This window comes from Exserohilum turcica (genome assembly GCF_000359705.1).
Source record: "Exserohilum turcica Et28A unplaced genomic scaffold SETTUscaffold_1, whole genome shotgun sequence".
Classification (NCBI taxonomy): domain Eukaryota; kingdom Fungi; phylum Ascomycota; class Dothideomycetes; order Pleosporales; family Pleosporaceae; genus Exserohilum; species Exserohilum turcicum.
In genome coordinates this window covers 1,884,626-1,910,737 of record NW_007359914.1, presented here as the reverse complement: position 1 = coordinate 1,910,737, position 26,112 = coordinate 1,884,626, and the positions used below count along the sequence as shown (strand labels likewise).

Below are 26,112 nucleotides of genomic sequence, written 5' to 3'. Positions count from 1 at the left end.
CCTGCTGTGGGTGGAGGAGCTGCCGTTTTTGGCCACCTATCGCGCGTGAGGCGTGTAGGCCTTGGTGTCTTCGGGTAAGCGTAGATCGAACAACACCATATTTTTTTGCAATATCTGTATCGAAAAAGGCTCATCAGGTCCTAGGGCATTAATAGCTGCAAGCGCAGCCTCAATATTAGCCATGGTGGTGGGGATACGACGCGTTGAGGTTGAGGTGGTTGTAAGGCGCGCGCGCACTTTGTGGTCGCGCGCACTTTGTGGTGGGGCTAGTTAACACCCCTTAATATGGAGCGCTTTCGACCACAGAGCGACTTGTGAGCATTTCAAATAATTCACGCGTTGCTATACTCAAAGATGTACGGGCCCATCCCCGACAACAGAACCAAGGCAATCCATCACGTCCGCACATGGCAATATCCTTGTAAGTAAATGGTTTCATGCAGCGGCTAAAGCCGGATAGACCCCTACAAAACTCAATCATTGCGCTGCGGTTACCATGTCACTTGGAAGCGGTTAGCCTGGAACATTTGACGCCTCACCACTAGCCACTACTGGTCTTCGAAAAATCACCATCACCCAGTGTTAGTCTTGACCAACAGTCACATCCAAGTGATATCGATTTTTTGTAACTCGAATTGAATGCATTGGATGTCTAAATCTACAAAAAATGAAGATGCAAACCTCGCATCTGTCGAATGATGCTGATGGAGGCCTACCAAGGCTAAAGTTCAAACACAGCAATTCCGTCTTCTGCCAAGCTGTATGCCACCTGCAGACCACGCAATTACACAACAGCCCGATTTCTGATAGATTGGATATAAACGTGCAAAGGAAAATGACAAAAGAAAAACGCGCAACTACCGTCGAACAAACTTCATAGTCAGACCAGTCTGCTTGTTGAACCACCGGTTGCTGGTCGTCCAGGGCTGGTCGTGTGTCATCTCCAGCTTAAAGTGACGAAGCACTTCCGGGACAAGGGTGTGCAGCTCGACTAGAGAGATCTACAGGATCTGGTAAGTACCTAAGCGAAAGTAAAATGCAAAGCAGACTTACATTCTTTCCCACACAGGTCCTGGTACCCGCTCCAAAGGTGAGCAGGCACTTGTCCATGGCCTTCCATTGCTCCTCGCTCACTAGCCATCTCTCAGGCCTAAACTCATCCGCGTCGTCACCAAAAACCTGCTTGTCGAAATGGACAACAGCCGGATTCATTCCAATACGGTAGCCCTTTGGAATAAACTTGTTCCCCGTCTCTATTCCCTCTTCTGGTGCATATCGCTGCATGCTCAATCCAACACTTGGGTGCATGCGCATGGCTTCCTTGATCGACGCGCAGATATACGGCAGTTTGGTAGTGGCTTCGGAGTATTTGACTGGCGAACTCAACAGGCCAGCAGCAACCGCAGCATCAATCTCCGCTTGTGCCTTTCGGAGCATCTCCGGATTGCGTACCAGGTAGTAAAATGTAGCGCGGAAAGCAATCGCAGTCGTGTCGGAACCAGCGAGCCTACAGCCAGGTCAGTAGATAATGGTTATAGGGAAACGTTCTTCTCACATGGCAACGTATGCCTCCAACGTCACCTCACGTCCGCTAAAGTTGGCCTTTTCTCCCTTTTCCTGGACAATATCAAAGAGCTGTTGCAGCATATCATTTCGAGGGACTTTGCCATCTTCAACCTCCTTGACTCGTTTCTTGGTAGCTATGACGGCGGCGTTCCTGATACTTTCCAGAGCCTTGAGAGCTTTAAACACCACTGGTATAGCAATCGCCGAGCCCATGACCAAGGGTCGCATGTAGTTTGATGCTACTGCTGCAACGCAAAGCACAGGCATAAGCGCGTCCAACGAGGCAATGTAGGCCTCATGATCCTTGCTGTGCTCTAGGAAGCCAAACATGCTGCCGAAGAAAATCTCTCCAACAACGTCAAAAGTATACCTATCACTGTCAGTGGTCTCATCGCGTCTCAGAATATTCAAACCTACATCTGCAGCCATTCTCCAAAGTCAAGGGATTCACCGCGGTCAGCAAACTCGCCCAAGCGCTGGATAAATAGTTCCGACACTTTGTTGATATAGGTTTCGTTTTTCAAGACATTGGTCAGTGTATATACAGGGTTGACGGTCCTCCGGCGGTTGCTGTGGACCCTCTCATTTGTCTCTGCAAAGAGGTCCAGCTGCTCGCTGATTGTACCTCCTCCCCAGACAGAGTACTGCAAAGCTAATTAGTATCTGTCTCCGAAAAGACTTGAAGCAGGTCTTACAAAGTCAGTCTTTATCAGAGGTCGCTGGTTCCGGTAGATTTGTGGTAGCGTGGACAAGTCGGCAGTGGAGACCTCGTTGGGCCCAATGCGAACAACAGGCCCGTACTGTTCATGAAGCTGCCGTTGCACCGTGTGCATGTCACCGACATAGACTCGGTACATGTACCATAGCCGCGAGATGGATGCCCAAAACGGGCCTGGCACCGAAGCTAGGGGGTGGAGAGTACGAGTGTACACGACCCAAAGAAGGCCAGAAAGAGCAAGACAGCTTGGAAAGACAACAAAGATCCATACAGTCGGCGCAAATGCCGAGGTAATGCTAGAGAGGCCCGACATGTTGGGCAAATGGTAGCGAAGAGAATGGGTACAATTGTCAGAGGCGACCGACGCTTTCAATATTTGGAGCAACCCGTTGGAATAACTACCAAGCACAAAATTGCCGAAGCGTTTCAGCACGGCGGCAACAAAGCATGCGTTTTGTTGGGTATTCCATGTCCTCAGAACTTAAAGGGTCTCTAGACAATACGGCTGTCAAGCAGAATCCGGTTTAGCTTCAGACTGTTCGGCCCTTCCTACCCCAAGCATGAAGCCCGGTGTGCACGCGAGTCAGAATCACTCCCGACCATGGTAATGGGTCAGGGATGGCTTTTGAAAATCCAAAGCAGGTTTTGCGTACGTCGAATGCATATTGCGTGCTGACGTGGGTTGCCAGTGTCTTGCGGGGCTCTGCAGGTGGTTGGTTGTTGAAACATGTGCTAAGCCAGACACCAAGACTGCATATGCGATAACAGAGAAGACAATATCGATATGCTGTGCGATAGGCGCCCAAGATAAAGTTTACACTTCATCTTGTCATAGTCATGGATGAGGAGCCGTGGGTATCGGGAGATAGACTGGCAGTCGATCAAACGGCTCAACATACTCTTCACGGGTGTTGTGTAGTATTGCTCAAGTCTAGAACCAAGGGGAAGATGAGCCAATAAAGCTAGGCGGAGGAACACGCGGGGAGGCGCGGGGATGGGCGGAATGCAACCCTATTGCCGGGTCTAGCTTGTGACCGCGTGTCGATAGACTCAGGAGAGACATACGACAGCCCAAGCGGCTCAGAGAATGTGTCTCAGATAGATGGGCAACATGAAGGTCTGCGTCCATCTCTGCAGATCAGCAGTGAATACCGAGGTAACCCATCATGGCTTTGGTACCTGAGGTTTTTCGACCGACTTTTAGGTCCGTCCCAGGAAGTCAGGGATCCTTTCCCATTGGACCGGATCCGTGTAACTGACTTAGTGTCATCCGGCCATTCCCTGGAGGCCAAAACACTCTGATGCGAGTACTCTGTCAGCACCACAAATGTCTCTACCAAACGGGCCTTTTGTTGCCAAGGGAGGAGGTCAAAGTTTATCTGAGCACGATCAAAATGGCCCCATTGTGTATGGAACATCCATGAATGGCATGTAGTTGGTATGTGGCTGGAGAGCAACACATCCAATCCCACCTCCATACATGGTGCGATCAGCAACTGCACAGTAGTGCTAGACACTGCTCAATCTAGATACCACTCAGTACGTCACAGGGCCACGCAAAAATGAAACCAGATCGTCATTTTTCTGCGAAGAAAAGGAATAGAAAATGGGCGAGGTGAAACCGGCACGCTCACCGAGATAAGGGTTCGATGCGAGTATCCTAGTTCCAGGTATTCGCCGACATCCGAACTGGGGAAAAAACGTTGAGGCCTGTAAGCTGCCGGGAGGTCCAGGACGTCCTGACAAAGTGTCAGTCAGGGATGCAGAAAAGGCCATGAGACATGTATGACTCAAAGTAGTAAGCCGATGCTCTCTCTGTACGAACGGTTCTTAGTTCATGGCTCCTGACGGCAGGGTGAAGCTTTTATAGTCCAGGAAAGGCCCGGAGGGCGACATAATATGACAGGGACGTTCACGGACTTCGGATTCCTACTGATCGTCGGTATGGATTGTGGGGAAACGACCGTTGAGTACCGGCATTTGCCATCCTCCCCTACGCGGCTTGTGGAAGCATCTTTATTTCATGGCCACCGCCACTCTCACCTACATATGTGTACATGGTTGACTTCGAGTCGTACGACTACGCAGCTGACTCATACCTATCTTTGGGATTTACAACCAGTAATAGAGTGTTTATTTTATTCATCCTTGATACACAGTTGTCATGAACCCGTGGAGCAGGCTTGCGTATGGCGTGGCTGCCTTTGCACTGCTGGCTGGTACAGTCTCTGCACAGCAGCCCATGCCGGAATGCGCTGTAAGTCACAATGTTCTCGAAGCACTGCGTAAACTAACCCGCTCAAGGTGAAATGCTTGCAATCGAGCCTCCAGGCACAGGATGCCTGCGCGCCAACAAACACAACCTGCATCTGCTTAGACGCGCCTTTGATGACTTCCATCTCAAACTGCGTCCTGGCATCATGTACCCTAAAGCAAGCGTTGGGTGAGCTATGAAACACTGCTGAAGAACCGCACGAGACTAACAGCAACAGTGGCAAGGAACAACACGGCAACCATGTGCGGAGAACCCGTTCGCGACAACACAAGAATCACGCCCATTATCTCTGGTGTGTCAGGCGGCGCAGCAATTCTAGCAATCCTCGCTCGTTGCTACGCTGTTGGCAAATCGTTTGCCGTAGACGACCTCTTCGCCGTCATCTCACTCATCCTTGCCCTTCCTATGGGCATAGTCGAGTTCTTCATGTCTGTCGATGGCTTCGGAAAAGACGTCTGGACACTAGCCCCTGACAAGATCAACTCGGTCGTGCGGGTAAGCCCAAGTTCCAAAACGCAGAGGCTCAATCGCTCACTAACCAACGCAGCTGACCTGGATCACTGAAGTCTTCTACTTTGCCGCCGTCGCCACGACAAAAATGTCGTTTCTCCTGTTTTGCCTGCGCATATTTCCGCGCAAACAATTCAGACGCGCCGCTCACATTCTGTTGGTAGTGTGCGTCGTCTTTTGTATTGTCTTCACCTTCGTGACCATCTTCAACTGCATACCGGTCTCGTACATCTGGACAAACTGGGACCGCGAGCACAAGGGCAAATGTATCAACTTCAACGCATTTACATGGTCCCACGCTGCCATCAACATCTTCCTCGACTCCATCATCTTGGGTATCCCGATCCCAGAGCTCCTGAATCTGTCCATGAGCTCCCAGAAGAAGATTTACATCATCATGATGTTTAGCATCGGCGCCCTGTAAGTCCTTCCCCTGTTTCCATCGTCGCACATCTAACCATGCCCAGCACAACCGTCGTATCTATAATCCGCCTACAGACGCTCGTCAAATTCGCCAAATCCCCAAATCCCACATACGACTACGTCGCAACGGCATACTGGTCCGTTCTCGAAGCCTTCCTCGGCATTTTCTGCGTCTGCATGCCGGCGCTACGCCGCTTCCTCGCCATCCTCGTGCCCAGCTGCTTCGGCTCCACGCACAACAGCAACCAATACGAGCACTACGACGACTCGGGCGCCATCACGCCCAACAAGCCGTCCGACACGCCGAAAAAAGAGTCAAAATCAAACTTGAATTCGTGGCGCAAATTCGGCTTCGATACAACAATCACAAAGACTGTGGATACCACTGACGAGAGTAATATCCGGCCGGGCGACGAAGACGAGGTTATGCTTGTGGCATTGAACAACGCCAGGGATTCCCCACTGAAGCAGACGGTCTGATGCAGGAGGGGAATGGGCTAGGACTTGTATGATTGCCCCATATTTGCTGAATGAGACGCTCTAGTAGTATCTGTGATACACTGTTCATGATGGTGCGAAATGTCAGGTTTTACGAACAAAGAAGTTAGTATTTAATGACGTTGTTTGCATTGGGCTGCGCCCGAGCTATCTGTGAAACCAGCCATTTGACAAATAGGAATGTAAAGTATTTAGTTGCAGCAATGTCAACGAGAGGCGAGTCAGGGGATAACGAAGGAGTTCAGGTGTTGGCCAGTTGATTGGCGCAGATCATTGCAGCTGTATTCAAGGCTAGTGGCAAGACCTGCACTTATTTGGAATCCCCATTCATGCATGCGTCCAGTCAGCCATTTTTGCCATGTTATCTTGTTTTGGGGTTAAAGAATCAAATGCCGCATACAACATGAAGTACGCAGGTAAGGTAGGCATTGGAAAGCTTTGGAACGTAATTATTGAGAAAAAAGAAACGCAGAAGAACATGACATGACAGGACAGTAGGAAAAGAAAACGATAGTCAATGATGATAAACACGTCCCACCCCATTAATCTTCATACATGTGTGTTTTTTTTTGTTGGTGGCACAGACTGCTGGCTACTCAGCAGCAGCTGGCGCTCCACCTCCTCCTCCACGTCCACCTCGTGCTCTCTTGCCACCCCTCGTGCCACCCTCGCCTTCGTCCTCCGCATTACGCTTTTGCCCGCGACCAGCCTGGTTAGCCTGGTTGGCAGGCTGGAACCCAGCAGCGCTAGGGTTGAGCCCACGGCCCGGCGATGCTTGATTCTGTGTCTGGGCCGGTTGTCCGATATTTCCGCGGCCACGACCGCTGCCTCGACCACCACCACGACCAATCTGCGAAAGGACTAGGCCTGGAGTCTGGGTCTGGGGTTGGCCGGGTTGTTGGTTGTTCTGCTGCTGGCCTCGTCCACGACCACCAGGTAGCGGAATACCGGTGCCGCCTCCGCGCGGGATATTGGACTGAAGCGCGCCGCGGATAGCTTGCGGTCCGGTTCCTACACCGTCACCGCGACCGCGGCCCTGCTGTTGGCCTTGGTTCTGTGCTACAAAGCCTGGTGGAGGCAGGCCCCGACCCATTTGGTTTGAACCTTGCAAGAAGGGGTTACCCTGCCCAAGGGATTGGAGAAAAGGGTTTGGCTGTTGAGGAAGACCAGATTGAGCTCCAGCGGCGTTGGCGCCGTTAGCTTGAGGGGTGTTGCTTGTTAAAGGTGCCGCTTGTTGCTGCACAGGTGTCGCACTAGCCTGTAATGGTGTTGATGCTTGGTTATGGTGCGGAGGTTGTGTCAAGTCAGGCTTTGCGGGCGTAGCTGGCAGACCGGCAGCCTTGTTGTCAGGCTTGGGCTTCTGAGTCATTGCAATCGCATACACCTTTGCAACCTCCTCAGTTGGTGTTTCCTTTGCAGCCGTCTCGACGTAATTGAACCTGGCTCGGACGAGCATGAGTTGTGAGTCTTTGACTCTCGACTTCATCTCGTACGTCTTGTTCATGCTCATCTCCTTCTCCTGCAGCTTCATCTTCAACTTCTCTTCCCAGGCGGTGTTGATTGCAGTGACATCCTGGTTGGAGCCTTCTTGCTTCGCTGTCTCTGGCTCCTGCTTCACACCTGTGATTCCGTCGATAGCCTTTTGAGTGTTAATCTGTTCAATCTCTTGACGCAACTTGGCAATTGTTTCGTCCCTTGAAGTGGTTGCCTTTTTCAGGTTGTTTTGGATTTGCGCCTTGACTACCCTAAGCGCCCCGGCGTTGGTCCTGAACCATTGAGCAAGTTGGCTGTCGGTCACTCTAGGTCTCGGCAGGTCTTCTGTATGGATCATGCCTTCGGGTAACGGTTCGGTCGATGCTTCAGTTGGAGTCGCTTGAGGAGCAGCAACATCATTCGATGCTGCGGCAGCTTGCCTCTCTTGGTGTAAACGTTCGAGCTCGGCCTCATGAGCACCCTTCAATCGAGCAAGCTCTGCGTCAGTCTCGGCCCTGATTGCCGAGACACGCTCGTTGGCCTTCTTTCTCAAGTTCTCCAGGTTACCCTCCTTCTTGGCAATCACGCCTTCTCGGCCGTTCAGTGATGCTTCCAGTTCTTTCAATTGGGCTTCGCGTTGATCCAGTGAGGCCTTGATGGCAGCAATCTCGTCGCTATCCTGCGAGGTGCCTGATGTGCCCTCATTGGATTTCGCAGTAGCAAGCTGAGCCCGTAAGTCATCAATTTCTTGCGCCTTCGCAGCAAGCTCTTCCTTGAGTTTTGCAATCTCAGCTTGCGAGGCCGTGTCAGTGACTGGTGCAGGTAAGACATTCGAGGGAGCTTGTGTCTGTGAGAGTTGTTGTCGAAGCTCATCGAGAGTTGTGCTCTTCTCCGTCTGTAAAAAGTTAGCATTCCATGTTTACGGGGGAGACTACAGCAACCCACAGTTTCTTTCTGGAGCCTCTCGAGATTGGTGTTTTGCGACGACAATTGGGCTTGCAGGTTAGCCAGCTGCTCAGCCGCAGCAGACCGGTTGCTCTCAGCTTCGGCGACCTTTTGTTGAGCTTCTTCAAGTTGCTTCTGCAATGCGGAGACCTGCTGTGCCAAAGCTGCCGAATTTCCATCATTGGCCTGGCCTTCGCCCGCATCAGCGCCTCCGACCTGCTGTGAAGATGCGTTTGCTTGGGCAATTGCTTCATCCCGAGCAGCCTTGACAGCCTCGAGCTCTTGCTGGACAGTTTGAAGCTGCCTGCGTGCTTGTTCCAGCTCCTTCTCCAGAATCGAGATGCGTTCCTGTGATTGCCCAGCATCCGCACGTGCTGTTTGTGCGTTTGCGAGTTGCTGCTTCAGACCTTCGAGTTCTTGCTTCAAGTTCTCAACCAACTTCTGAGCCTCGTCCCGCTCTGTAGCAATGACCTTCATTTCTTCATTCTTCTTACCCATGCGCTCATTGTGGATCTTCTGGAATCTATCCCTTGCAAACTTGACTTCGGCATCCTTCTCGCTGACTGCCTTCTCCAACTTGGCGGTGAGGTCCGTAATCTGTTCGTTGAGACCCGAGACTTGCTGCAGTGCCTGGTCGCGCTCGGCCTTGAAGTCCTCAATCTGTTTCTTAAGATCCTCAAGCTCCTTGGGGTCGATGCGATCGTAGCGCTGAAGCACGTCCTGGTGGCGCTTCTGCCAACGGTCACGATCTTCTTCAACAGCCTTGAGATGACCAGCCTTGAGTTCGATTTCGCCTTCGAGTTCGGAAACACGAACTTGCAATGGCTCAAGCTCACTTTGAAGGTCCTCGAGCGCCTTGGCCTTTTCAGCAAACGAATTCTGGAGACGAGTGTTCTCGCTTCGCAGGGTTGCGTTGCTTTCGCGGTAGACATTGAGCTCTTCCAGGTTCTTGTTGAGATGAGCAAGACTGGAGTTGCTTTGCGAACCCGAGGCCTTGGCTTGTTCCTCGAGCAGCTTCTCCCGAGTCTGGTCGAGTTGAGTTTGAGCGTGGGTGAGTTGTTGCTCCAGTCGCTTAGATTCCTGAACCTTGAGGTTCAATTGTACTTCTAGAATCTCCTTTTCGCGGCGGAGGTAGGTCTCAATGTCCTGAAGATTGCTCGAGCCCGGTGCGGTACTGCCTGTGTCACCAGCCGCTGCTGATACACCACGGTTGTTCTTCAGGCTGTTGATCTGCTCCTTGTATTCATCGAACTGTTTGAGCAATGTTTGGTTGTACTGCTTCAAGTCATCGTGACGGCGCTTAGCTTCTGCAATCTGGTCCTCGTATCGGCTTTCGGTCGACTTCCAGTGCTCTTGACTCTGCTCCAGAGTTGTGCGTGCGGCTTCGGCTTGTGTCTTGAACTCTGTAATCTGAGTCTGGAGCTGATTGTGCTGCTCTCGTAGTTCCCGAAGCTTCTCCATACTCTCGGCGTGCTTCTGGAATTCGCGTTCGTAGTCCTTTTGAGCACGCTCAGCAATGTCGGCTTGCGTCTTGACGTATTGCATTTGGTTCTCAGCCTCGGTCTTGTAGTCAGCCACGTCGTTCTTGAGTCTGGTGATTTCTGACTCGAGAAGTTCCTTTTCTTGCCGAAGAACCAACGTGTCCTGCTCATGCTGTCCTCGAAGTTGGGTGAGCTCGGTGCTGCTGGTGGCAAGCTCAGAAGAGATGTCTTCAACACGCTGCTGCAGATCTTGAATCGTGGCATCCTTCTCCTCCTGCGCCATATTAAGTTGCTCTTGGAGTCGTTCGTGGGCCTCGACAAACGTCTGCAACCGGTTCTCAGCATCCTGCGCGATTTCTTGGAAGCCTGCAATTTGAGCATTGAGAGCTTCCACGTCTTCCTCCTTGCGTTCAATCTTGCGCTTAAGATCCGCGACTTCTGCAGTAAGCTCCTCTTCACGGTTGGCTGCATCTTCCTCCTCATCCGAGCCATTAGCCTGCGAAGCAGAACGTGGCTGGAGAGCCTGTACGCGCTCTTCAGCCAATTGAAGCTGGTTTTGCAAATCCCTGATGCGCTGTTCAAGCTGTTGACGCGTAAAGTCCGCCGTCGCAGACTTGACTTCGGCACTGTTCCGTGCGGCAATGAGATCATCAATCCTTCGCTGTGCTTCGGTGCGCTCGTAATCCCGCATCTGAACAGCTTTCTTGTGCTCCGAAATCTCATCCTCCAATTTGCGCTCGGCAGTCTGCAAATCAGCTCGAAGCTTGTCAACCGTGTTCTGCAGCTCCCGTCGGCTTTCTGCAGTAGCCAATTCAGCTTCATTGCGCAGGCTCTGAATAGAAGAAACCATGTTGCTCAGACGATCTCGCTCCGTAATCAACTCTTGGTTCCTTTCCTTGAGACGTGCCTCAATTGTCGCAGACATCTGCTGTGCTGCCTTCAGCTGCACCATTTCGCCCTGCAGACTTTGAAGACGGGCTTCAGCCTCGGCAGCATTTTGAGTGGCCTGGACAAGCCTGTCGTCTTGTTGAGCCATAGTCGCATGGATCTTGTTGTAGCGCTCCTGCAGAGAGTCCTTTTCAGACTGGAGGAGCTTGATGCTGCCCTCGAGACGAGCATACCTGTCCTGCTCGCGTCGTACCTGCGACTCAAAACGGAGCTTATCGCTCTGAAGCTGAGAGTTATCTTTGGTCAGAGTATCAACTTGCGATTTGAGTGTAGCGCGGTCCGTAGCACTCTCCTCCTTCAGCAAGTCAATGTGGGATTGAAGGTCCTTGATGAGCTTGCTGTATTCTGGAATTTCGCGAGACTGAGGACCGTTTTCGAGCTGCAATAGACCTCCGGTCGCTGGTACGGACTGTGCAAAGGCAGAGGTTGACTGCGAGTGCGAAGGTAACTGGCCCCGGCCACTTACAATGCGACTGTACATGTCGCGCTCAGTCTTTAGCGTCTGTGAACGCACATGAAGAGTCTTGATCTCCTCCTCCTTTTCAGCAACCACAGAGCGCAGACGGCCAAGCTCCTCAATGTCTTTCTGGTACTGCTCGGAAGCCATGCGTGCCTCTTGCTTCTCGTGTTCGTCGCCTACTTGTCGGATGGTGCGTAGAAGCTCGGCATTTTGTTGCTGCAATTCGACCACGTTCTTGAAGAGTACAAGATGCTTGGTGATCATGTTGTGTGTCGGCGAATCGTCCGGCAGGAGGTCGTCTGGCAGCTCGTTCTTGTCAACGGTTTCGAGAATAAGCTTTTGCTGGTCCTCCGGGAGGCTGCCGATGCCATTCTCCTCTGCTTCGCGTCGCCACAGAAGCGACCGCAGCTGGATCGTTGTGTCTTGAACCTGGCGCTGGAGCAGCGCACATTCGTTTTGGACGCCTTCCAAATCGCCCATTGCTTTACGCGAGTCTCGCTGGGCTGCCTCACGCTCAGCAATGGCTTCTTCGAGCAGATTTGAAATATCATTGTTCTGCTCGACAAGCGCATCGTTTTGGCGACGAAGCTCATCGAATTCAGGCTGGCGGCGTTCAAGCTCCTGAAGCATGTCGTTGAGAATGCTGGTCTGCTCTTCATGCTTCTCCCGGACTTTGCGGAGTTCCTTTTTGAGATCGTTGTTTTCAATAAGCAACTGCGTCTTGGATGCATCTGCCTTGAGCTGCGAGCCGCCAGGCGAGAAAACAGCGGGCGACGCTGCCCTGCCCGGAGTGCTGAAGCCACCATTCATGCTCATGCCATGGCGCGGTGTTGCCGGGACACGTACCGAGCTTCGGAGGTCAGAGTTGTCGCTCTTGAGTGTCTCGACCAGCGTCTCCAGTTCAGCAGTACGCGCTTCGGCTTCGGCAGCCCTGTTGCGCTCCAGCTCAACATCGGCCTGCAGCTGGCCAATCTCGGTAGCAGCGTCCTCCTGTATGCGCTCGCTGTCGGCCTGTAGCTGCTCCAGACGTTTCTTTGTCATCTCGTTGTTCTGCTGGTGCAGTGACGCCAGTCGTCGGGCGCCATCGAGCTCAATGCGGAAGTTTGCCTCGGCTGCCGATGCAGCATTCTCGAGTTCCTCGATGCGCAGACGGTCCTCCTCGGCCTTGTTCTTGAGTTCGTCAATGTGCTGTCGTAGAAGCGTTTCGGCGCGGCGTAGGGTATCAATGGTCTCCGAGGCTTCGGCAATGTCGCGCTGCAATTGCGCAATCTGGGCATTCTTCTCCTTGCGGTACTTGCTGTGGTCGTCGGAGCGCGTCTTGAGCTCGGTGGTGTACCAGTCATTGTTGCTGCGCAGCTGCTCAATCTCCTGCTGCAAGTTGGCCTCGCGGAACTTGACATTGGTAGCATCACTCTCGAGCGACTGGTTCTTTTGTTCAAGTGCAGACGCCTGCTTGCGCAGCTCCAGCCACTTCTCATGCAGCTCCGACAGCTCCTTTGCGAGGCGGTCGTGTGCAGCCGTCTTGGCCTCGTGCATGGCAATGGCGTCGCGGTTGTGGGCCTCGAGTGTCTTGATGCGCGATTCAAGCGCCTGCGTCTCGGACGTCGAGCTGCTGGCTGCGGCCTGCAGATTGTGCAGTGCCGTCTCGGCCTCTTGCCTGGCATTCTCTGTACAAACACACTTGTTAATTGGGCTGGCATGGAGTTGGCTGCCACATCTCGTACCTTCATGGGCGAGCTTCTGCTTCAGCTCCTCGGCCTCTTTTTGCGCCTTCTCTGCGGTGGCCTTTAGACTTCGCGCGCGTTGCTCGCCGGCCTGGACAGCCGCCTCGAGCTCGACATCAATGCGGATCTTCTCCGACTGGAGGTCATCGTATGCGCGCGCCTTGGCCTCAATGTGGGTGAGCAGTTCCTGAACCAGCTCGACGGTGGGTGCGGATAGTAGTGACTGCAGGGTCGTATCTGGGACGGAATACGACGCGGCTAGATAGCCAACGTCGACTGTAGCCGCCGCCATGCTGTGTGTGGTGAATTATGGCACGTCTCGGCGCATCCTCGACAGCCGGCTAGGGGAGGGGCAAAAGAACGGCAGACAAATAAGAAACGGGCGATGGTGTTGACGCGAACGAGAAACGAGACGGGGGTTCTCGTCAAGCAGAGTCGCGAGCCTGCAGGTGTTTGACGGCAGGCTTGTGCACGGGCCATGTCCTAGCGCTGCATGCGCTCATAGCACCGCCCCAGCCCTGTGGCTGCCTTGAACCTCTCTTTCACGGCTGCCCTGACCTTCCTTCAACCTCACCCCTCGCCTCGCCCCATACCCACGCTCACTAATCTAATCCACGCCGCCCGCATCTCCCGTCGCTGTGTGCGACTCTTTAGCTAGACGCTGCACACCTGACCCAACCGGCCGTATCTGACCACATCCGCCATGTCATTCCTTAAAGCAAACTCGGCATCCACAGCCAACGCGCCCTCGCCGACGCCATCGACCTCATCCACAAGCGGCTCCAAGCGCAAGCGTCCTGCTGATGGCGCGCCTCCCGTCGTCTACTCGCAGCCCCAGGACACGGGCACGGGCGAGCACGTCTTCACCCGCCTCACCTACGTCAACGACTTTCTGCGCGAGCGCAAGGACAAATGGCACAGCTTCGAGGACATTATGGAATATCTCAACATCCCGTCTGGCCATATCCAGCGCGAGCAGCTCCGCCAGCTCATGCGTGCAGACAACCAGGGCAACCGGATTTCGTGGGATTCACATGTAAGTAGCGCCCATGCAGAGGCTGCGTCTTGTGTTTATACTAACCACGTATCTTTTTGCATGCAGAACGAAAAGTACAAGTATAAGAGCAAGCTAGACATCCACAACCGTGCCCAACTCAAGGGTCACTTTCAAACGCAGAAGTCGGCCCTGGGCCTGCAGATCAAGGACCTCAAGGATGGCTGGTCCACCGTAGCCGAAGACATCACCAAGATGGAGGAGAAGAACGAAGTCTTGGTGCGCCGCGCAAAGGACGGCGTCCCCAAAACGGTATGGGCAAACGACCCGTCACTCATGCTGCCCATGGACCCGGTATTTGCAAAGGCCTGGCATTCAGTCCAGGTGCCCGACAACCCGGAAGAGCTGCGAAAGGTGCTTCTAGCCAACAAAATGACGGCCGCTACCCAGGCAAAAGTCATTGTTGCTGCTCCCACGAACAAGAAGAAGAAGGGTCCTCGTCGTGGTGGCAAGCAGACAAACACGCACATGATTGGCATCTTGAAGGATTTCTCTGGCATGAGGAAGTAAAAGACTTTTTTTGGATATTTTTGCATAGCGTGGTGTTTTTTTTTCTCATGGATTCAGGACTTTTTTTTCCAAATCATACAAACGGCCGAACCCGTCATGAAAAGGTTCACCAACAGATATCTGTACAGTATACACCATGAGGGGTAGGTTCTATGCGGTAAGCTTTTTTTTTCTTTCCCTTCTTTCATTAGACACGCATACAAACATGAGTTTCAAGTCATTAGAACGTGTAATAATCAAATACTATTTTTTTTCCATGCACATATCTATATATCTGATCTCGAGTATAACCATTCCATTATCGCCAAGTCTCTATTGCATCTGATGCCCCGATCGACCGGTAGCTCGACACACACACACACACATATAAAACACAACCCCCCCATTCATGCATACGACAGGTAAATAGGTATTATCAATTGAACCAAAAACTCACGCTAAAACTCGGCGTAAGACTCCGAACATAATGCCACCAGCCCACGGGAAGATACAAGCAATCACCAGGGCCCAAAATCGCCTCAACATACAGCGCGTGTTCAAAATGCGGGTACCTGTTTTGGAATTCCTGTTTCTGCGTCGCAGCACTAGATGCAGCGTTGTTGTTTCTAGTGCATGACGCGGCGGGGAAGCACGAAATGGACGGATGGCAAGCCATTGCGTGGTCGAGATGGATTTGGCTGGTATTACTCATATCGACGCCGGATTCATCCGTGCGCCGTGGGTACAGGCGGGGTGTCTCGGAGGGCGCGTAGAGCCGCACGTACTTGTAGCCCACGACCTGGGCGAGGATGTTGTGGTAGGGGTCTGTGTGCAGAGGGGAGACGGTGTCTGCGGGGCCGAACCAAGCGTTTAGCAGCGGTTCTTCCAGCTTTGCGACGGGCTTGATGTGCGTGAGGTGGCGGGACGGGGCAGGGTCCGTGTAGCAGTAATCGGGAATGGCGATGTCGAGGCGTAGCGAGGGGATTTGCGCAAAGAGATCGTGTTGAGCGAGGTAGCCGACCGGTTTTACGGGCTGATCGCGTGTCGGTGGCGATGCAGCGTTGGGCGTGGGTTTGCCATGTTCGTTTGGAGACTCGTCGATCGACAACGTACTTTGGTCGTCTAGCATGTACGTTTCCATAAACTCGCGGAAAGTAATGATGCGCTGGCCCCAGCCTTCGTCGGTATAACTCTTTCCAATCTCCACCGGAACCAGTCTTCTTCCTCCAAGCGTCTGCCGCAGCAGATACTCCGGGCTGCTCCAGGGCCGCTCTTTGAGCGCCGGCCAATGGTGTATTGCGTCCTCTATTATGCACGGTGTGTGTGTTTCCGCGGACCCAACTTTATTCTGGAAAGCCTGTAGACTGGGGTTTTTTGTCCGTGGCACTGGGCATCGAAGGACAGGCGACGGATCGGGAATGTTTGCAGGGAAACTCTCGGGAAAACGTGACGAGGAAAGCTTTTGTCGCTTGCATGGCCGCTCTGAGCCTACCATGTTGGACTCGGGTTCTAAAGTCACAACAGCATTCAGTGCTGCGAACCATAGTTCCATGAGCTCTGCCCTCTCAGGCGCACCCGTGAGTATGAGAGCCATATCTAGGAGCCGCACAACCTCATCAATCCAACCATGCATCGCCGCATCTTCGGCTTGTTCTGCTCTCCCGCCATGTACCCGCGTCAGAACCTTCCAGAGAGTAGCGTCTGTATAGAGTCGCCGCCAGCAAGTCTTTACATCCTTGTAGGGAACATCGTGCAGTTTCTGGTATGCAAGCTGCAGAGCTAGCTCAGGGTCATGAGGAAGAAGTGCCAGCGCAGCGCGGCCACATTCGCGAATTGGGTCCGTCTTCTGCGCGGTAGTAAGCTCGTCGTGGGTCAGTCGGGTGATTTCTTCCAGTGAAGGCGCATCATCGCTCATTCTCACAAGAATACAGCTCACTTGCGGGGGAGGGGTGTGGGGAAGTGAGCTGACGATGGAGCTGTTGCTAGTAGCGCGAGCACGAGCTAAGACCCCAGTTACTTTTTCCGCGCCGTTGACGAGCCAAGACATCATGGCAAAAATACCCGAACGCTACTCGGGCTGTAGGGTTGCAGAATGGAACCATGGCTTCGGTAATCGATCGGGGATCGCGCCTTAGCGCGCATTTGTGTAGCGTCATATGGAGCACAATGCAAGCACCTGAATCAAAGAGCCGAGCATGCATATTAACTTCATTTAAATGCGGCAATCTGACGGCTTAACGTAAGCTACGCTGACTACCGGGATAATTATAGTAGCGTGTTACAAGTCCTGCTGCTCAATACCAGATTGAGATTGTCAAACGCAAATCTCTGGTACATGAGCAGCGCTCGTGCGATCGTCATAGCCCATCAGTCATAGACCCGTCAACGCCAATCCAAATCAAAAGAGATATATCGTACATGTGGTAAATGAGCAAACGCAAAGCACCATGCAAATGACATGAATGAAGGGGCTGTAAAGCCGGGGTATCAAACAAGAGGAACATTAGGGAGAAAAGAAGAGGGTGCGTCATCATTTGAGAAGCCCGCCAGCATCCTGCAAACTTGGTACGTCACGGCTCTGATTGGTCGTGGTACGCCGAATCGATGTGGCCGAGGGCACAGACGAGAGCAATCCTCCGGGGTCTCGCAAAGAAGGGACGTCGTAGCTTGTTCGTGTTGAACGTGTCGATGTGCGGCGCATAGTCGAGGTTCGCTCGTGCGGAAAACTGCGTTGGGGAGACACAGTCGATTCGGCTTCCTCGCTCTCGCACTCTTCCGAGAGCAGACCGCCGAGATCTTGCAGCTGTTGCGTGGGCCGGGGGCACATTTCCACGTCCTCGGACTTTTGTGAGAGCCGCGAGTTCCGTCGAGCTTGTGGAAAAAATGTACGGCCATTTGACATGGACATGATGGAAGTGGAGGCTCGGGAACCTCTCCTGTGCTGCGTGGCAAAGTCGTGCGCAATTACAGAGTCTGTGGGTGAGGGAGCCGCTGCTGTGTTGTCTAGTAGTCCGCCCACGTCAAACCACGATACTCGTCTGCCGCAGCGAGGACTGGGCATGGGGTCCCGTGCATCTTCCGTCGCTGGGTTCGAGTACTCTTCGCCATGAGAGACGCTCGCCTCTTCGTCAGGAAACTTCCAGTTGGTGTTTGCAAAAGGTCCAGACTGTGTTGCGGGTGCTAAGAGGGCGAGGTCCGCTACAGGAGCTGGTCTGGGCACGTTTGGTGATTTCTCGAGAAGTTCGGGCTTGGTGCGGTATCCCAACGACCGTGCCAGGTCTTCGTCACTGCTGCGAGCCTGGAGTGTAAGACGACGCGCGGATTCTCGGCGTTCTGCGCTGTCGATGGTTGAGGGTGCTTTGAACTTTGGCTTTTTGACGCCGCGATCGCGAAGGAATGAGCCTAGGATAATGGCGTTGGACACGATGGCAGCAGCCAAAATCTCGGAAGAGGCAAATACAGTGCGGAATTGCTGGAGACCGTCTTTATCAATGACCAAGGGCATGCGGGCTCCTGTGACTATGATGAGGGCGACTGACATGGAGAAGAGGGCTGTGAGGGAGATTTTGCGCTTCAGGGGCATCCCCGAGCGCACAATGATGGGAATGGGAAAGGCAACCAGGAGGATATCGGTGACAATATCGGCGATGCCCATGGTGAGGAGTTGAGCATAGCCCTGGCGGCACTGAGGTCCTGGGTCTGGAATCACTTGCCAGTAATGCGTGATTGGGCGGCACTCGACAAGAGTGGCCACGACAACCATGACAAAGGTAACCAGCAGGAAGATGCGGATGCCGCGCAGTCCCCATTCGTACCCCCTTTTCCAGAAACGCTCCGTTAGGCGCTTCAAGAATTCCGAAACGGTGAATTTGGCCAACCAGATGCTAGGAAAGCATTAGTGGAGCTGGAAAAAGCAAAACGGGGCGGGTACACATACAAAAGGGCGTAGGATATCCTTGCAGCCAGGACCATCTGGGAGCCAATCTCGCGATGGCGAATCTTGACGGGGTCTGTCAAGTTGGCCGTGTTGACATTGTTGGTGCCGTAGATCAAGACGACGTGGACAAAGCCCATGCGCGCAAACAGAGGAAAGATGCTGAGGGCCATGATCTTGTCTTCGCGGAAGAGCTGCTCATTGCGGATGTAGCGGCCAGACAGGCGGACGCCGATAATGACTGCGGAGAAGACGGTGCACCACCAGCTGTAGAGGAGGGTCGGGTTGTTGGCGATGCGGGATCGGGGCTCTGGGGCAACGGGACTGTAGAGATTGCGCGGTATTATCATGTTGCTGTGGAGCAGTCCTCACAGACTCTCGCCTCCGCAGAGGGGGAGCTGTTTGGAGGTCGCGTGCTCAGGCTGCGTGCGGGAGCAGAATTGTGGGCAGCAGGCGCATGGACCATTTCGCTCTCTGGGTGACGTTGGTGGTGTACCGAGGCGGCGGGAACGTCAGTCGAGTTTTGGCGTGGGGCTAAGGCAGCCGTGTGGGCGGCGGGGCGCGGCGAGGCGAGGGCGAGGGCGAGGGCGAGGAAGACGAGAGACGGGGAAGAGACAGAGGCAGGCAGAGGCAGCCGGCGGAGAGAGTATGTAAAAGACAGAGGCAGGTGAGCGGCAGATGACGGGCTGAAAGTCGGAGGTGCGTGATAGCCCCAAGCAGGCGCAGTGCGAGTGAGTGGGTCGTTATCGCAACGGCAGACAGGGCTTGGCCAGCATTTCGGAGCGTACGCCACAAGCTCGCGGTAGTCCGTGTCGGTGGTCAAAGGCGGCCAGGCTTCCTGACGCCTTGCACTGCCAATGTCGTCCCCCCACCCAGGCTGTGGCCGGGGGTGCTGATAGGCGCTGGGGGGGGGGGGCGTGACCGAGGGCGTGATGGTGAGCGTGGGCGTGAGTGAAAGCAGCGAGTGGGCGCGGGCGAGGGCGTGGTGCCAACGCTCGCACTCGGCCTCGTCTCACGGCGCCTCGTATCGCAGCGCGTCGAGTCGCTGTTGACGGGGGCGAGGGCGGGCGAGCATTCGCATGAAGCCGGTGCAGCTCGTCTGGCGCATCCCTGTGGCCACCTGCATGATACTAATCGTGGTGCGCTGTGCGCCATGGCCCATGGCGCTTGTGGTTGCAGGCTCCATGCGCGCACAGTGGGCGGCCGGGGCACATTGACGTGGAGGCGGGGTGGTGAGAGGCCGCCGTGGAGCTGCAAAGGGCGCGGCGGCGGGCGTCCGGAGGCTCCATCGAGTATTGACTTGCACGCGCGGCTGCACCAAGTACCGTGTCTATGTACACCTAGCGTCGTGTAGTCGTATGTACGTATCCCACTCAACACAACACGAACCCGGAGGCCGGGGTTGGGGTGGGCCGGCAATGCGGAGGGCACCAGTGCGAGTGCGAGTGCGAGTGAGGGCGCGCGCTGTTATCGCGTCTTGTCGTCACCATCTGCCATGGCCTGGCTACGCGTGGCGCCTCGTCACGGCGGGCAGCAGCAGCAGTGGCAGCAGTGACGGCCTGGCCGTGGCATGGCATGGCATGGCATAGCATGGCATCAGCAGCGGCGGCGGGCGGCGGTGGCGGCCAAGGGCGGTGGGCGGCAGCAGGCGGTAGGCGGTGGGCGGTGGGCGGTGGGCGCAGCGGTGGGCCAGGGCAACAGGCAGGATTGGCGCCCCGAAACGAATGCAAATAGGCAGTGGGAGCAGGAAGGGCAGGAAAGGGCAAGAAAGGGCAGGAAATGGCAGCAGCCATGGGAAACCCCCACCTTTCCACCCACATGCACACCCACACCTTCTGCCTTGGCCTGTCGCGTGGTAAGGCCTGCCCTGTGCGCTTGCCCGTTTGGAGACCCTGACCCCCGCCTTTGGAGAGGCAAGGACGACGAGGGGGGTTCGCACGTTCGCACCTGCTACTTGCGAGGACGCTCCTGCCTGCCACCGCTGCACGCCCGACGCGGCTCATTATCGGCCGTGATAGTGAGAATGTCCCGGCCTCGATGCGACGACTCGATGCTCTTTAGCCGTGCCCGCCCCTCCCAGTCGACCCTCGCACGCTGCTCACGCTCGTCTTCGCTGACCGATACCATGCCGCCGACGACAACGAGAACCAGAAACACCCCGTCGCCGCCACGTGCAGCGTGTCACATGGCTGCGCTCGCATGTCATCCGGTGTGTATTGCTCTGCGCTGTTGCGCGAAATACGGCAAAAGACAGGCCACCAGCATTTCCATCGCCTGACCCCTCGTGAACGTGTTTTACGACTAGAGCACTGCCGGCCCGGTGCATGTACAGAGAGCCGCAGGAAGAGCAAAGAGAAAGAAAGTTGTTTGCTGATGTCAACCGTTTTTTTGTATTTTCTGAACCACATGTATGTGATGTGTGTGTGTGTGTGTATAGACAAGTAAGCACCGGGCCGGCGAGCGCTAGATGGTTCGTCGCACAGAGCAAGCCTTGTCCACAGCAACAGCTCAGCTTGTTTCATGCGACATACAACTAGTACGAGCAAGTAATAATGTATGAGTGTGAGTAGGCCGGCGGTGGCCAGGCGCAGTGACCAGGTGGGGGTTTTGCTCCCAATGCTTTCGACCGCTGACGGAACCAAACAAAATGCTGCCCAAAATGCCTCAGTCTGGCCCATGGGCACGGCACTGCACCCCCAAGGCCATACAAAAGTACCTACATACAGTATTATGTACTACTATGTACATCCCTATACATACTACATGTACATGATCACGGGCGTAATGATGATCTACACAGGGGGCCGGCTTGCATCGCTACGTACCTGGCATAAGAGGAGACACGCCCTGGCACCACTCGCCCCGACTGGCAGCAGGCCAAACAGACCAGCCGACAAATAGCTGCTCCATGCTCCATGCTGCATGCTACGTACTATACAGACTACCAGCGAACAGCACGCCGTCTCTCCATGGAGCCACGCGCGAACGGCGACGTTTGCGTGTTAGTGGGCGCCGTCCGCCTCCCACTGCCCATGGCGTCATGCATAGGGGTCGAAGACGATACCGGCCCATCTTTCACATGTGAAACCTCTCCCTCCGAGCCCCGGGGCCCGCGCACGCACACGCCCAAGGCCCTGTCCGCCGCCCGCCGTCCGCCGCCCAAAGGCCATGTCGACACGCAACCACAGCCGTGTCCTCAGAGACCCGCGTGCCGCTGGCAGTCGCTTCCACGGCCATGACGATGGCTGTCCACGGAAACCTGTATGCTGCGAGGCACGTCGTGGATGACAGCCAAAACAAATCATAGCGAGAGCCATGTGGAGCCATGACGTTTTTGTGAATACCCAGCAAACTGCGCACACGACAGTTGCAGCACATAACCAAGCCAGTTCCCACCCTCCTCCTCCCTTTCCCATGCTCCCCAACCCCTGCAACCTCCTGTTCCCTTTGCCTTTGCCCTTGCCTGCCTGCCTGCCTGCCTGATACCTGCCCGCCGCTGCATACCCAGCACAGAAGCCATGTCCGAGGAAGCCCCACGCGTCGAGCTCAACACGGCCGCCCTGGATTTCGACCTATCCGCGCCCGTCAACCAGTTCCAGCAGACCACGGCCCAGACTCCAGAGCAGCTCGACCACATGGCCGCTGAAGCTGCCCCGCACTCCAACGGCACCACGCACCACGACGTGCAGCAGAGCGCATCCCAGGCCAAGGACAGCCTTCTCGAGAGTAAGGTGAGTGTGACGAGGGCCTCGACGCTTTGCCGAGACGCAGGCTAACGGAATACATCGCAGTCTTATCTGCGGCCCGCACCACACCCGAATTCCTAAACTCACACCCTCGCAGCAGCGACCAACGCCATCAACGCCGCAAACAACCACCCCAGCGTCCAAAACGCAAAGAACGCCGTCATGAACGGTACGGTATGTAGACGCCCCCGCCCCCCGCCTCTGCCACAGTCCGCTGACACCCGCCGCCCAGTCCACGTTCCCAGAGCTGTCTGCACACGACACCTGTAGCTAATTCCCGCAGGTCCCGTTGCACAGAATGTCAAGGCCGAGGGCGCAAAGACGCGCGATGAGTTTGCTGATCTCGCAAACTCCAAGACGGTGCCCGAGCAGAAGACGGCCACTGGCCAGAACCTCACTCGCAAGTTCGCCCCGTGAACCCCTCGTTGGGAATGTTGGGCTGACTCGCACCCAGACTACCACAGCATGTTCTACCGCCTGTTGAGCTGGAAGAACCCCCGCGCCACCGCCATCGCCTTTGCCAGCAGCATCGTCTTCATCTTCGCCTCGCGCTACTTGAACCTGATCCGCTACATCTTCAAGACGTCGTACATGGTCCTTGGTGCTACTGCCGCGGCTGAGGTTGCGGGGCAGCTGACCATTGGTCGTGGCCTGACGTCTCAGTTCCGTCCCCGACAGTACTTCACCATCCCCAAGGCCTCGCTCGAGCGCATGACGGACGACTTTGAGCAGCTCATCAACTTCTTTGTCATCGAGTCGCAGCGTGTTGTGTTTGCCGAGAACGTCTACGTCACAATTGCTGTGAGTACAGCCCTGTCCTTTTGCTCTCCCCCCTTTACTCTACTCTACTCGTCAACACATCGGCTGACTTGCTTATCCAGGCTTTCTTCGCATCCCTCTTCTCCTACTTCCTCATCAAGTTTGTGCCTCTCTGGGGCCTGGCTCTGATTGCGACCCACATCACCTTCCTCGGCCCCCTCATCTACATCAAGAACAAGGATGTGATTGACGCTCAGCTGGAAAAGGGCTACAACATTGCCAACCAGCAGGCTCAGCAAGTCAAGGGCCTTGCCAACCAGCGCGCCGAGCAGGCCATGAAGACTGTGCAGGGCTACACACAACAGGCTACTGCCAAGGCCCAGGAGACTGTGAACCAGTACCGCGGCCGCTCGGCTTCTCCAGAGGTCAAGAAGCAAGCTTTCCCTGCCGCTCCCAAGCACGAACCCGTGGCCGAGTCACTCTCTGAAGAGGAACACGAGCCGGTCGCGCAGCCTGCTCTGTAAACAGGCCCATCTCACCCTGCTTATGCCCGGCACCTTGGGAGCCAAACCTTGATCTCGAGCGTTCCCGCACATGTAGCCTTTGAACACGCCACAATCCATCTCTCGCACACACTCTCACCGTTATGACGACCACGGTTGACGATTCACGTTTGGTGCCAGCTGTGATAGTCAAGGAGCCTGAAATTGGAAGCAAAGCTAGCACCTGTGCATCACCTTTTTCCCTTTGCAAATGTTTTCTTTTCTGTATGCTTCTCTTTGGTTCTATTCTAGCGTCTCTAGTATTCCCTCTGCATTCGTCGGTTTTCTTGGAACGGCCTTGTCTCCGGGGGATGGGGTTTCGGTATGGTAGTCCTGGCAACATGGGAGTTGTAATAAAACTGTCCTTTAGTTAAGCTCTTGCGTGCAAAGCCTGATGGGCCATATGCGGTGACGTTCGGTATTTCGGCGTCCAACGTCGGCCCGCTACTTAGTGGCTCGCTTGGTAGGCCGGATGCCTGGATGTATTGCCTCCCAGTCGTAGCTGTGGCCGAAACACGATGCTGACGTTGTCTCAAACTTAGTGCCGCAGCCGATATACGACCATGTCTTCTCCCAGATCAGGGGGCTACATGGCAAGTACTGCCAAAGGCGTGCTCCAAGCCGGCCATGCGACAGGAAGCAAGAGAGCATGTGTGCGGGCGTCTAGTAGCAGCATTTGCCGTCTACCCCGAGTTCAGACAAGGCCAGTTATGGATCAGCGGCTAAGTGGGACCTGGCCCGTGCGTAAGGCGGGTAGCACAGTGCTGCGTCAGTCGCAGCATAGCCTCTTGGCCATGCGCGGCTTCGCCTCCTGGCTGCGCTGCCGCCTATTCCAGCATTGACCTCAAGACCGTCAGCCCTCGCTCCGTCAGCCTGTGGCCACGCCTTCTCTCTCCCACTCTCTATTCTTACCACCTCCGCAACCCGCTCTTCATCGACTGACGAATTCACCACGAGCATTCCACGAGAGTGAGCATCCAACATGACCCTGCTCGTTGAGCTCGCTCGTCGCGCCGCCGCGCACCCGCATGCGGCGACGGTTGTTAAGCGCACCGCGGCTCTTCAGAATGGACAGGGAGAGCCGATAGAGGTTCCTATCTGGGGCGTTGTTATCGTCTATCTGACGATCCTCGCTGGCAGCATCGCCTTCAGCCTAGTAAGCAATATGCCCTTCAGCCTGGCACTCTACACCCATCCACGCTGCATCACCATGCTATGACAAGGCCTCGCATTGATAATATACTAGGTGTCTTACATGCTCAACGAAGTCATTACAACTCTCTGCATGGTCGAGTCTCTCACGGCTGCCATCACCGTCACCCCATCGGCTCAGGAGCCCTCTGCCAAGGAGGGCGAGAAGGAGAACCTCCTTGAGGCCGGCCCTACCATTGCCCTCGTCAACCAGAAACCCATTACCTCTTCGATTCGCGGCACCATCCGTCACCTTGTCGACAATGCTGGCCGCGGCGCGCGCTTCCGGGGATACCGTATCCATATTGTGTACTCGGTACTCAGCAGCATCATAGTCACCTTCTTGAATGGAGCTCTTGCCAAGGTCCCTGGCCAAGCCATTCTCAGCGCCGCCATCTCTGGTGCACTCCTCGCCAGACTCCACGCCACATGGACACACAGGGTCGTTGGCATGCCAACTGAGAAGCCATTCTGCAAGCGCATTCCTGCCAGAAGCCACTGGAAGACGCTCGCTGGTCCTGCCGCCATTGCAGCAGCCATGCCATACATCAGCCTTTACCTTACTGCTGGTGTTGCCATGCTCCTTTTCAAGTCGGCTGGACAGGACACTACCACCACCTCCACCTGTGCCCAGAGGATGGGTGCCATTGCTCGCGCACTTGGTGTTGTCATCTTTGCCATCACATGTACTCTCTTCCTCTGCCTCCCTGCTACCGTTACTCTTGCTCGTATTGAGGCCTCCATTCTCCCCGAGGACGAGGACACCATCGTGCCCTTTGACCGCACTTTTGGCGGCAAGGTCGTGAACAAGATGATGGGTGGAACCGGTGTCGTTGGCTTTTTGGACGCCTGGAGGTCTTTCACCTGGGAGGCTCGTCGTCGCCTCATCAAGCTCCTTGCCAAGAACTTCTTCCTCGTCACCAGTCTCTTGCTCGTCATTCTTCACGTTCTGGCTTTTGAGGCCTTTATCATCATGGGACCTGCTATTGGCAAGTTCATGGCTGAGGTGAAGCATGACCATATGACCAACGGTGCTTAGATGACAAAGGTTACTTGGTTCCGACCATGACACCGTACACAACAACGCATGGCCCCCACGACAGGATAGTTTGTATTGTATACATATGGTAGTTTTTTTTTGCTCTCCTTTTCGTATCTCTTCTTCTTTTCCCTTTTGTACCGACGCTCCTTTCCTTTTTTCCCCCAACGTACAGACTAGCAAAGTGTAGATTAAGAAGAAAAAAAACAATATCACAATGTGCTGGCACTCCCTTTGACTCTATCCCATCATGTGCCACGTTCTCAGGTCCGCATGCCTAGGTAGTATTACATGCATCTGCCAAACGTCATGTCCCAACGATCATTACTGCTTCGCA

General features: G+C 54.8%; 8 protein-coding genes across 8 annotated transcripts; 4 read left to right on the top strand and 4 right to left on the bottom strand.

The window, feature by feature from the left end:
* Window positions 1–857: 857 nt before the first annotated feature.
* On the bottom strand, window positions 858–2,423 carry SETTUDRAFT_152774 (uncharacterized protein; the record flags this gene model as incomplete). The annotated part of the gene is made up of 5 exons (XM_008022625.1): window positions 858–1,001; window positions 1,054–1,507; window positions 1,556–1,936; window positions 1,984–2,210; window positions 2,262–2,423. 5 exons carry the CDS (start codon window positions 2,421–2,423, stop codon window positions 858–860), a joined length of 1,368 nt encoding a protein of 455 aa, XP_008020816.1.
* Window positions 2,424–4,594: 2,171 nt separating this feature from the next.
* Window positions 4,595–5,750, top strand: SETTUDRAFT_80947 (uncharacterized protein; the record flags this gene model as incomplete). Its single annotated transcript, XM_008022149.1, has 4 exons — window positions 4,595–4,727; window positions 4,777–5,054; window positions 5,107–5,489; window positions 5,537–5,750. Coding segments are annotated over 4 exons (1,008 nt in total), but the record flags the coding sequence as incomplete, so codon positions are not given.
* Window positions 5,751–11,785: 6,035 nt separating this feature from the next.
* On the bottom strand, window positions 11,786–13,107 carry SETTUDRAFT_133516 (uncharacterized protein; the record flags this gene model as incomplete). Its single annotated transcript, XM_008022624.1, has 2 exons — window positions 13,022–13,107; window positions 11,786–12,964 (listed from the first exon to the last, which is right to left on the bottom strand). A coding segment is annotated over exon 2 (1,047 nt), but the record flags the coding sequence as incomplete, so codon positions are not given.
* Window positions 13,108–13,607: 500 nt separating this feature from the next.
* SETTUDRAFT_162330 (uncharacterized protein) lies at window positions 13,608–14,837 on the top strand. The gene is made up of 2 exons (XM_008022623.1): window positions 13,608–14,057; window positions 14,124–14,837. Exons 1-2 carry the CDS (start codon window positions 13,725–13,727, stop codon window positions 14,583–14,585), a joined length of 795 nt encoding a protein of 264 aa, XP_008020814.1. The 5' UTR covers window positions 13,608–13,724; the 3' UTR covers window positions 14,586–14,837.
* Window positions 14,838–15,000: 163 nt separating this feature from the next.
* On the bottom strand, window positions 15,001–16,498 carry SETTUDRAFT_133510 (uncharacterized protein; the record flags this gene model as incomplete). The annotated part of the gene is made up of 1 exon (XM_008022622.1): window positions 15,001–16,498. The coding sequence occupies exon 1, from the start codon at window positions 16,477–16,479 to the stop codon at window positions 15,001–15,003; it is 1,479 nt and encodes a 492-aa protein (XP_008020813.1). The 5' UTR covers window positions 16,480–16,498.
* Window positions 16,499–16,775: 277 nt separating this feature from the next.
* On the bottom strand, window positions 16,776–18,848 carry SETTUDRAFT_133506 (uncharacterized protein; the record flags this gene model as incomplete). The annotated part of the gene is made up of 2 exons (XM_008022621.1): window positions 16,776–18,448; window positions 18,502–18,848. The coding sequence occupies 2 exons, from the start codon at window positions 18,846–18,848 to the stop codon at window positions 17,095–17,097; spliced, it is 1,701 nt and encodes a 566-aa protein (XP_008020812.1). The 3' UTR covers window positions 16,776–17,094.
* Window positions 18,849–22,016: 3,168 nt separating this feature from the next.
* SETTUDRAFT_152766 (uncharacterized protein) lies at window positions 22,017–23,527 on the top strand (the record flags this gene model as incomplete). Its single annotated transcript, XM_008022620.1, has 5 exons — window positions 22,017–22,224; window positions 22,345–22,413; window positions 22,528–22,644; window positions 22,699–23,045; window positions 23,126–23,527. 5 exons carry the CDS (start codon window positions 22,017–22,019, stop codon window positions 23,525–23,527), a joined length of 1,143 nt encoding a protein of 380 aa, XP_008020811.1.
* An 881-nt stretch (window positions 23,528–24,408) lies between these two features.
* SETTUDRAFT_162329 (uncharacterized protein) lies at window positions 24,409–25,982 on the top strand. The gene is made up of 2 exons (XM_008022619.1): window positions 24,409–24,701; window positions 24,792–25,982. Exons 1-2 carry the CDS (start codon window positions 24,528–24,530, stop codon window positions 25,773–25,775), a joined length of 1,158 nt encoding a protein of 385 aa, XP_008020810.1. The 5' UTR covers window positions 24,409–24,527; the 3' UTR covers window positions 25,776–25,982.
* Window positions 25,983–26,112: the final 130 nt, after the last annotated feature.